The 11,569-nt window shown below is 42.1% G+C and overlaps 1 protein-coding gene across 2 annotated transcripts in view; it reads left to right on the plus strand.

Moving 5' to 3' along the window:
- The first annotated feature begins 324 nt into the window (after positions 1–324).
- The window catches only part of LOC107387102 (polypeptide N-acetylgalactosaminyltransferase 10), a 65,684-nt gene continuing 54,439 nt past the window's right edge, over positions 325–11,569 (plus strand). For both annotated transcript variants that reach the window (XR_011521740.1, XM_070555404.1), the window contains exon 1: positions 325–578. Coding sequence is in view for 1 of the 2 variants with exons in the window: in XM_070555404.1 (XP_070411505.1) it covers positions 417–578 (162 nt within the window). In the remaining variant the exon portion in view is untranslated. The remainder of the gene's footprint in view (positions 579–11,569) is intronic.

The following is an 11,569-nucleotide window of genomic DNA, read 5'->3' on the forward strand; positions in this document are numbered from 1 at the left end:
TTGTCCCATGTGAGAATGTTAGTTTCAGTCACTTTAATATTTTGTGATTATTGTAGACCTATTATCATCATTCACAGAGACCTGGCATTTTTGTTTCAAATCAGTATTTAATATATTTTAATATAAACCTATAATCATTAAAACTGTTTGATTTAGTTACCTTTTAACACCAAAGCTTCTTTTTGAACGAAGATTCCTTTTAATGCAATAAAAATTATGATTTTTATGACATTCCTGCAGTTGGATAATTAGCAGCTGTTTTGTGATCTTATTTTGAAATTACCAGCCGGATATGACGCGTCTGTGGGCTCCGACACAGCCTTAAAACGCCGCGTCGTCACCGCAGACGGAGTGAAAGTTGTGTCCGGCATCAGCGGAGCTCAGACCGGACCTGCTGCTCGGATCGTCCCGGAGCCATGAGGCGGAGAGAGAAGCGGCTGCTGCAGGTCGCCGGACTGCTCGTGGCGGCGCTGCTCTTCCTCCCGAACGTCGGCCTCTGGTCGCTCTACCGGGACCGAGTGTTCGACGACCCCGCGCCTGAGGCGGCGGACGGTCCGGGCGGCATCTCCGCGCTGCAGGTAGGCGACGCTTTTCGGTTCGAATCCATTAACGTATTGCTGTGAGTTGTTTTTAACATCTTTATGAATCTTTTAAAATGAGTTTTGACAGATTTGACCAATGAAACGATTTTCCTTCCAACACAAAGTCCGTTTACCGGCAAAAGAGCCAGAACCGTGGACAGTTTCAGCACCACGGAGAGCTCCTGACAGGCTGAAAACCCCCTGAGAATCTATAAAAATCAAACCTGTTGTTTATTCTAACTAGTGAAAATCTTTTACAGTCGCTTTATTTTCTGGATGAACTGATATCAGTTTTTATTCTGATGTCTGAATTAAATTCACGTTTATTTAACTAAAACATCTGTAATTATGGAAAAGAACAGGACACTTGGTCTGTTTCAAATGTCAGAATTTCAGCTTTTTTGTGGTTTGCTGTCCTTTTCATTCATAATTATAAATAGGAATAAAACAGAACTTGTTGAAATATTTTTCATTAATGTTGTAAAACGTGATAGTAAAGCAGGCGAGGACGGTATTAATCTTAACGCCAGACTTTTTATTTTAAGCTTTTAGAAACCAGCTGCCAGCCTCCTTCCTGTAGCTTGTTTGATGAACTGAAATATAAAACCGAACAGTTTTTAAAATCGGATCCATTAGGAGAATTAAAATGAACCCTGTTAATCAGCCAGTTGTTTTTATTAGAGCTCGTGTTGAATGTGATTTGTGTGTCTAACAGTAAAACCTTGTTAGGATCCGGTTTTGATGTTAAAGTGACTCTGGGTGGAATCTTGCACCCAAACACCGGTTTGCTGTGATTTTACTCCAGCAGGATGCTTCAGCAGCAGCTTTTCTCTGTCGATGACACTTGCATCGATTTCTCTGCTGAATTTGATGTTTCAGCTGAACAGATGAGAAGAACATGTGATTCAGAACTGATCAGACGTTGATTGACTCAGATGTTCTCGTTGCAGACGAGACATCACATTTTTGAGTTGATGCACTTTTCTCTGTAGTGATTCAGTGTGAAAAGATGTTTTCTCAACTGTTTCTGCATGTGAAGCAAGTTAATGAACGTTAATTATTAAACACTAAACTAGCCTTCTGACCCCCCCCCCCCCCCAATGCATGACGTCACCGTTGGGGACATTCGCCAGAACTGATGGAGTAAACGTGAAAGCAGTTTTGAATCATCGGTTTGCTTTAGAGCTTTGTGGTTGCAGCTGGTAAATATTTTAGTGAGTACTCTCCTAAATAATCCATCGATTAATCAAGTACTTAGGTCTAAAAGTTCTGCATCAGTAGTTTCCTGACTTGTACCTGTTAAAAGCTTCCCCCCATACTAAATACAGTGGTGTGAAAAACTATTTGTCCCCTTCCTGATTTCTTATTCTTTTGCATGTTTGTCACACAAAATGTTTCTGATCATCAAACACATTGAACCGTTAGTCAAAGATAACACAAGTAAACACAAAATACAGTTTTGAAATGATGGTTTTTATTATTTAGGGACAGAACTAAATCCAAACCTACATTGCCCTGTGTGAAAAAGTAATTGCCCCCTGTCTTAGCAGCAATAACTGCAATCAAGCGTTTGCGATAACTTGCTACGAGTCTTTTACAGCACTTTGGAGGAATTTTGGCCCACTCATCTTTTCCGAATTGTTGTAATTCTGCTTTATTTGAGGGTGTTCTAGCATGAACCGCCTTTTTAAGGTCATGTCATAGCATCTCAATAGGATTCAGGTCAGGACGTTGACTAGGCCGGACATTGTCCTTCAGGATGTTTTGGTAGATAGATGAATTCATGGTTCCATTTATCACAGCAAGCCTTCCAGTTCCTGAAGCAGCAAAACAACCCCAGACCATCACACTATCACCACCATATTTTACTGCTGGTGTGATGTTCTTTGTCTGAAATGCTGTGTTCCTTCTACGCCAGATGGAACGGGACATTTGCCTTCCAAAAAGTCCAACTTTTGTCTCATCAGTCCACAAGGTATTATCCCAAAAGTCTTGGCAATCATTGAGATGTTTCTGAGCAAAATTGAGACGAGCCCTAATGTTCTTTTTGCTTAACAGCGGTTTGCGTCTTGGAAATCTGCCATGCAGGCCCTTTTTGCCCAGTCTCTTTCTTATGGTGGAGTCGTGAACCTTAATTGAGGCAAGTGAGGCCTACAGTTCTTTAGAAGTTGCCCTGGGGTCTTTTGTGACCTCGGATGAGTTGTCTCTGCGCTCTTGGGGTAATTTTGGTCGGCCGCCCACTCCTGGGAAGGTTCACCACTGTTCCATGTTGTCGCCATTTGTGGATAATGGCTCTCACTGGGGTTCGCTGGAGTCCCAAAGCTTTAGAAATGGCTTTATAACCTTTACCAGACTGATGGATCTCAATGACTTTTGTTCTCATCTGTTCTTGAATTTATTTGGATCTTGGCATGATGTCTAGCTTTTGAGGTGCTTTTGGTCTACTTCTCTGTGTCAGGCAGCTCATATTTCAGTGATTTCTTGATTGAAACAGGTGTGGCAGTAATCAGGCTTGGGGGTGGCTACAGAAATTGAACTCAGGTGTGAAACACCACAGTTGGGTTATTTTTTAACAAGGGGGCAATTGCTTTTTCACACAGGGCAATGTAGGTTTGGATTTAGTTCTCTCCCTAAATAATAAAAGCCATCATTTCAAAAGTGCATTTTGTGTTTACTTGTGTTATCTTCGACTAACGGTTAAACGTGTTTGATGATCAGAAACATTTTGTGAGACAAACATACAAAAAAATAAGAAATCAGGAAGGGGGCAAATAGTTTTTCACACCACTGTATCTACTCTGCCTTTATTTCTGTATTTATTGGAAATTCTCTCTTTTTTCTGAGGAGACAAAGTCTCGACAGGTGTGTAGAGCTGAGTGAGAGACTCACCTGAAACCCTGCCTGAGTCCTGATGTTGGTGGAGTTTGTTAGTAAAGACCGTTACAGACCCCCTTCATTAAACCGGCTTGGATCTGTGACCTTCTGTCTGGGAAAGCTTCTGAATGTGAAGCATTTAAAGTTTGAGGCTAACCGGTGCTAACTGAGGGTATGGTGAGACAGAGATGATTCTGCGTTTCAGCGGTGTGGACGTAGGTCTTGTCGACTCACTATTTTAAAGGAAGACATTAATTGGACCCTCATGGACATACAAAGGCAGTTTGTGTCTGAGATGGTTCTGTTCTGTCAACGAGATAAGGCTTTATGGTGAGTTTGGCATTATTATACATTTCTGAGTCGTCTGACTAAAGTCTTGACCGTGTCTGCAGATGAAGTAAATCCCTGATTGTCGTACATCACTAGCCTGGCACGCCATCCTATAAATGTTAACATCAACGGTCTGGCCTCGACCCATAGACAGAGTCTGAGTCTATGGTTGCCTTTCAAACTGTCTCCACATGCTATTGGACAGCAACGTGACGTACTCAGTGCTGCGGATGTCAGGCATCAGGACGGTCCACCATGTTCTGTAGAAGAAAACACAATTCCATCCTGTTTCTAAACAAAAGACCTAAGTACCTCTGTCTGCTCTTGAATCAAAGAAAAGCCCAATTGTCCAAAGTTGTCAAAGCAGTTTCAAACAAGCCATCACCATTTTTGTAGTTTTTCTCCCTTCACAGCTCTGATGTCTGCTCATCTTTCTACAAGCATAGAGCGCTATGATTGGCTCGACCTAAAACTGTTGGGGCCAATTGTAGACCTGCTGAGGCTAGAACGGTATGGCGGGTTTAGATTTCTGGGCTAATGTATCATTAGAATCACAAGAATCCTAGCGATGTAACAGCCACGCTGATTTGAGAAGAAAGATTGTAATTTCTTCTCCACAAGACTAAACCACAGGCGTAAGAAAATATCGCTCACAAGGCGCCGACTGTGATTGAGGGTCGATAAATTTGTCCAGCCGCCCAACCAGATCATGCTGCACTCCTGCTAGCTGGTTGAAAATTAACCTGTTGATGTTTCAGGTATAACAGGATATTAATTATATTCCTCCAGGTCAGATCAGTGCTTTAGCATCTGAAATGATCAGAAAACTCTTTGTACAAAAGCAGTGAATAGAGCTAGAGCAGGATACGAATTCATCAGGCGGCATTTATTCAGAGGGAAGGTGTTTCCTTTTCTCATAATGTGAGTCTCTAAATCATCAGACACTTTTTGCTTGAAAATCCTCCGAACACTGTAAATCCAAGAGAAAATGAGGGCTTGACTTTCGCCGAGAGATTTCATTTCATCTTTATTTTCACAGATTTTTGCCTCGATGCACAGAAACGTCTCGTGATTCTGACGCTCCGAGTTGGATGTCATTAGGAGGTGAAGCTCTCTGCTGATCTCAGCAGTTTTCAGACAAAGTTTTATTGAATTTCAAGTTGGAGTCGCATGCAAGCTGCTCCTGCTGTTACCATGGCAACCTCACCTCACAGTCACCATCTGGTTTGTTTTTGGACACTTTAGGAGATACAGATTCTCATCTAAACTAAAACATCTGTTTGTCTTTAAGTTTTACCCTGGAATCTCTGATCAGAAAATAGGAGACAAATGAGGAACAGTGAGGAAGAGTGACTAGGAGCCAGGATGACTGACTAGAAGCCAAGAGGAGTGGCTAAAAGCAGGAAAGAGTGACTTGGAACCAAGAGGAGTGACTAGAAACCAAAAGGAGTGATTAGAAGTCAGAAAGTGACTAAAATCTAGAAGGAGTGACTTGGAGCCAAGAGGAGTGACTAGGAGCCTGGAGAAGTGGCTAGGAACCAGAAGTGACTAAGAGCAAGGATGAGTGACTAGGAGTCAAGAGGAGTGACTAGGAGCTAGGAGGAGTGACTAGGAGCCAGGAGTAATGACTAGAAGCCAGGTGGAGTGACTTGGAGCCAAGAGGAGTGACTAGAAGACAGGAGTTACTAGGAGCCTGAAGAAGTGACTAGGAGCCAGGAAAAGTGATTAGAAGCCAGGAAGAGTGACTAAGAACCAAGATGAGTGACTAGGAGCTAGGAGGAGAGGCTAGGAGCTATGAGGAGTAACTAGGAGCCAGGAGGAGTGACTAGGAGCCAGGAGGAGTGACTGGGAGCCAGGATGAGTGACTAGGAGCCAAGAGGAGTGACTAAGAGCCAAGAGGAGTGACTTAAGAGCCAACAGGAGTGACTAGGAACCAGCAGGAGTGACTAGGAGCCAGGAAGATGGACTAGGAGCTAGGAGGAGTGACTAGGAGCTAAGAGGAAGGCAGTGATCCTCCTGGGCTCTGAGTGCTTCACTGAAGTAGATAAAAATCGATACTCTAATCCTATCCTGGCTTTTCCCACGTACATCTTGTTAGAGACGTCTGCTGCTGATATTTTCTTCCCCCGCTGCGTTCCGCCTGAAAACTCGCTGCGTAAACACAGACGATTAAAACACAAACAGGATGAGCTGCAGGTGTATTTATGCACTGATGCACACGAAAGAAGAGAAATGAAATCAGCCTTGTACATATTTATAAGGAAGATGGGACGGCACATAACCGGATTAGAGATGATTGACTTTGAAATTTACTAGTTTGAGTTTTGAAGGAGTTCAGCTCAGATTGTCTCTCCTCCTACTCACCTGGCTTCAACCAGCAGGTGATCAACAGCCTTCTGCAGAGCCTCACCTGCTGAACAGGTGATTCAGCAACTGCATCAGGTGGTTTTGCAAAAAAATTCATCTGTAAAACACAGTTTAGTCCATTTCCTCTCAACCTAAAGCACAAAGAAAGAGTCTGATGTGTTTAATAATTCAGATTTAAAGGTACAGTTTGTAAGACTGACATCCTGTGGTCAATTGTGGTTACTGCAGTACATATTCTAAGGCAAAAATATCACTCTCTCACTCCTGTTCTGAGTTTCGTGGCTGTTGCTAGTTACGGATCAGCACCAGAAGATTCTAGATGACGAGTGCAGACGAGTCATACACAGTAAGTCGATAAGTAGATAAGTACATGGTCAGATCTGGTGTTAGCACTGTTGGGTGGTTTTTGGTAGGGAGCACTTGCTTATTACTTATTAAGGTAATATTTCTCCAGCGTTACAAGAAGTGGGATTGTTTGCTGTCTTGCTGTTAGCGTGTTAGCTCGCTGCCGATTGATTCACTAGTCACTTCACACACTTGTTGCACTGAAACATCCAGTTTTGGTGATTGAAAAAGTAGCTTGAAATATGTTTTAGAGCTGACTATTTGCTTCTAATTCACCATTAGCATTATTGGCTCAAAGTTAGCCTCTAGCCTGCTTCTTCCGACATTAGAGTAAAACAAAAAGATGCCCTGGCTTCTTAGGGGTATGAGAAATAACTTCTGGGTCGCTCCTGCAATAGCTTTGGCTCTTTTAACAGCTCTGGAGCTTTTTGCCTGCCGGTGTTGAATTTCAAATGTGGTAGGGAGCGCTTACTTATTACTTATTAAGGTAATAAACGTTGCAGCATTAGCTCAGCCCGGATTGTAACTACTTCTCACGTTTGTTTCTCTGAAAACCCTCCAGCCGGCTGAGAAGGAAATGTGTTCCGGTAAAACCTCCCTTCCAACATGACTGAGACATCAGACCGTTTAGTGATAATTTCACTGCAGAATTCTTACATATTGCTCCTTTAAATCTTCTGCTGTCTCACTCGAGAAGAAGCTCAGCTTCCTCAGACACACCTGAAACATAAACCATTTTCTTTTAACGTTAAACCAGCGCTCCTGCTCATCAGTGGGAGGTTCTGTTGACCCGCTCATTAACCTGCATCCTTCTGCTGATGACTCAGAATCTGTAGAAACGTAAAACCTGGGTCAGTTCTTAATTAGTCCGTTGGACAAAAAAAGAGAAGTATGAGTCATCTGGGGCATCCTGATGCTTTTCTGAAATAATATGTTCTGTGTGGCTTAGTCAGTGTCTTACCTGCAGCAGAATGACCCAAGTTACCTTACGTCTCCTTAGGTAAATGGGTCAAGTGTAGGGTTTATGAAATTGAGTGCTTTAAGAGCTCTATATGTATATATATATATATATATATATATATATATATATATATATATATATATATATATATATATATATATATATATGTATATATTACCTCTACTTATAACCAATAAGCTGTGATACTCTATCTAAATATAGAATATCAACCTGCTTGGTGTTTGTGTGTTCATCAGAAGATTCCAGGATTCTTTGCTCCATTAAGGGGTTTTACACACTTCATTTTGATTCAGAAAAGAGTCAGGTTTATAAAAGTAAGAATTTATTTTACAAACAATTAAAACATGACAGGTTGACTAACATTTACTGTGATGGATGGAACTAGATGTGATGCATGAAACCTATGACTGAATGCGATGTTATCAGAACTTCCGTGTCTAGGAGAGCTGAGTTCTGGATGTGAATGAATTGGGTTTGCATTCAGCTATGAAGTTGATTATTACCAAAAACACATCAGACACAATCTGTGTGTCTACGTAACCACTCGAAGACCCTCGTGATAGATCCGAAATATCGAAGTCCTAGGACTTCCAGGCACCGAGGTCCATAGAAGAAACTGTGGCCCCACTAAACTGGTCTTAGAGTTGTCTCCAGGTAACAGACAGATGGAACCCCGCGTCTGGGACTCTTAAGGAGTCTAAACAATATCAGCTTGTTCTGCAGGAACTGTTTCTGTATCAGCTTCGCAGGTGCAAAAAGGTTTTGATGACGCGTCAAAAGCTTTGATGGGTTAAAGAGGGTTTTTGATTTAGATGGTCGGTCTGAAGCTTTCTCTAGAACTGATGAATCACCAGAGTGATCTGGTTTTTATGTTCTCCTGTTATGATTTGTGTAGCCAACCAGAGGCTGACATGTTGAGAAATATTACCAAGAATCTCAGAAACATGCCTTCTTTGATCCGGAAGCTCTGATCTGGGGTAAAGGCTATTTATGTGTCATGAGTTTACCTTAACCTTACCTTGTTCCTGTGTGAGTGCAAATGATGATGACCTTGTCATGTCAACATGCTGGAACATATTTCTGTCACTGTAATTATAACATAACATTCATTTCAAACTTCAGTCATTGAGCACAGATTAGTGAAACATTTCATTATAATATAATTATTATAAGTAGCAATAAACAAACGTTTATTTAATGATTATCTGGCTTATAGGTTTTAGAAGTTCATATTTAATTTAAGAAATCATTCTTTGATTTAGCAACTGATCCGGGCTGCGAGTGTTAGGCATGACGAATCCTGTAGGACGATAAGGATGGACCTTGAGGAGAGAACATTATTGTTGACAATTCGTTATCATGTGTTCAGAGCTGCAGGGAGGCTCTGAGCTCCAGCTGATGGGATGAAGGCAGGCCGATTTAAAGGGAACACATGCAGTCTTGTGTCTCCTTTTTGAACAGATGTTGAACGGTTAAACTGTACCTAAATAGTTGCTGATTTTACTAGATGATGGAGCAAAGATGAGGAGTCAGATGTTCCGTTTAACGTTTAATTATATACAAATAAAAGATGAAAGATTAAGATTAAAGTCCCACTAGCTTTCACACCAGTGTGTGAAATTTGTTCTCCACATTTGACCCATCCCCTGGGGGAGCGGTGAGCTGCAGACACGGCCGCACTCAGGAACTATTTGGTTGTTTAACCCCAATCAAAGCCCTCAATACTGGCTGTCAAGTGTGGAGGCACTGTATTTGGTATGACCCGACCATGGATTTGATCTCCCAATATCAAGACAGACACTAATGCCACCAGGCCACTGATCTTCATTTCAAGTTCTGATTTGTCAGTAAACCAAAATATGGCCATAATTAAAACAGCATCACCTCCTGAGTGATTCATTGGAGCCCAACTCTGATTGGCCATCGAAGGAAGCTTCTGCTCCCATCGGTGTTGCACGCTACAACTGACCGCAAACGGTTCCTACAGAAGAAAGCTGAACCAGCTCTGACTCCTTAAGAGTCTTTCCATAGATGCAAAACAGGTCCACCTGTTTCTCGTGACCTGGAGACGTCTCTGGACTGACTTGGTCATACTGCTGTTTCTCTACGGACTTCGGTACCGTGGGGTCCAGGGACTCCCTGACATCTTGGATCCAAAAGAGAGTCTCAGATAAGGGTACGTAGACTTGACAGATTGTGTCTGATGTGGTTTTATAAACCATTAATTATAGTTTATAGCAGACCAAATTCACTCCCACTCAGAACTCAGTTTCTCCAGATACGACGGTTCTGATGACATCACATTCACACATCATCACACCTCACATTCCATCCACTTAGATTCATCCGTCACATAAAGTGTTTCCTAGTTGTCATGTTTTTAATTGTTTAGAAAATAAATGTCTTACTTTTATAAACTTGACTCTGTCTGAATGAATACGAAGTGTCTCACGATCCCTGAATAAACAAAGAATTCTAAATCTTCTGGTTAAACATTCAGAGATCAATCAGGCTGGATTTCCATGTTTATATAGAAATTCACATCTTATTGGCCAAGTGCAGTGTAGTATATTGAGCTTAAAAAGCATCCAAATTAAATACGTATGCTGTCCCTACATCTGGCTTGGTGTAAAAAGCAAGACGGCAGGTTTACTTCCTCAAAATGGCACAAAAACAACTAAAGTAAACATCACAGCTACTTTTTAAAAAGTCAGAAATGCAGGAGTTTGAGTTTTTGATGATTTAAACGAGGACTTGTCCTCCCTGGAGGTTTTCAGCCCACGCCAAAGAATTCAGATGGTTTTAAAGATCTGACACAACGAAAGAACCAGAACCCAGATAACCACCAGTAGATTCACGTGTTCATCCTTTAACTCTGTCTACTTGAACATTAAACGCTCCTGAGGAGGTTGAGCCTGCTGCCATGACGATGCATCTTTGTGAAACGGTGGACCACTGAGGAGGTTCCGTTTGTAAACTCACCGGTTTGGAAAATTTGTTTTTATGTTTCCATCAAATCAAAAAGCAGGAAACATATTTTTATCTCAGCTGTTTGTGGAAGCAGCAGGAAACCGGAACGTTTCTAAAGGTCCGTCTGAAAGGGGTGGGCGTTAGCACGTCCTCTCTCAGGTCCTCTGTCTGCTCAGCATCTCAGCAGGATTCTGTATCTTGGCTCAGTTTGGGAGATAATGGACTCCACTGCCCTTCCATTTGAGGTGTGTAACGACCGCCCCGGGCCCATGTTCTGTTCTGGTTCTGAAACAACAAGGTTATAATCCCTGGTACACCTCGGCCCATATCCCTCTACAGCTGATTCTGGTTCTGGGTCAGCTGGGTCATGGTCATCTTGGTACGATTGGGGGAGTTTTTGTTTCTCGTTATGAAACCTTGTTGCTGCTCACCAACTTATTAAACTTGCATCGTTTTTGCAAGAAGAGAAACGTTTTTTCTTGTTAAAGTTTTAGTAAACCCATGTTGCTCCGCGACAGTAAAGACTGTGGAGCGGATGGTTGTTATCAGCAACAGGAACAGACCCGACCCACCCGTCTTTATCTCGCTTTATTGATCTTTCACAGCACAACCCACTCGGCGTGGCTTGACTCGGCTTCAAGCAGTTTCCATCAGTAACGGGTACCAGGACCAGAACGAGTCAGTCAGCGTTAAGATCTGGGGGTTTAGCTAAAGAGCAGCACTGATGTTCATCCAAACAACAACAATTCCATCTTTTCCCAGTTTAAATCCCTGGCATGAACGGACTGGTTTAAGGAACGATGGACGTTTATCTCCCAGCGTCTCATCAACAGCATGTTTTTAGTTTATAACTAAATTTCAGCAGAATGTAAAAGTTTCTCTCACAGATTTCCAAGAAATTTAGTTCTTTCAAAATACAAAAGTCGTTTTTCTGAATGTCAGACATTTCCGAGTGATGGAGAAGTACGGCTGAACTTTCCTGCCCCGAGTGAGCCCTCTCTCTGAGCTCACACACCAGTGGCTTCTTTTGTTCACACCAACGTTTTGTGTTCTTGAAGAAGGCAGAAGGAGTTTCTGAGCCTCGAGCAAAAATGGACTTGTCTGTGAAGTGGCTGGAAAT

The sequence above is a fragment of the Nothobranchius furzeri genome, chromosome 10, assembly GCF_043380555.1.
Source record: "Nothobranchius furzeri strain GRZ-AD chromosome 10, NfurGRZ-RIMD1, whole genome shotgun sequence".
NCBI lineage: Eukaryota > Metazoa > Chordata > Actinopteri > Cyprinodontiformes > Nothobranchiidae > Nothobranchius > Nothobranchius furzeri.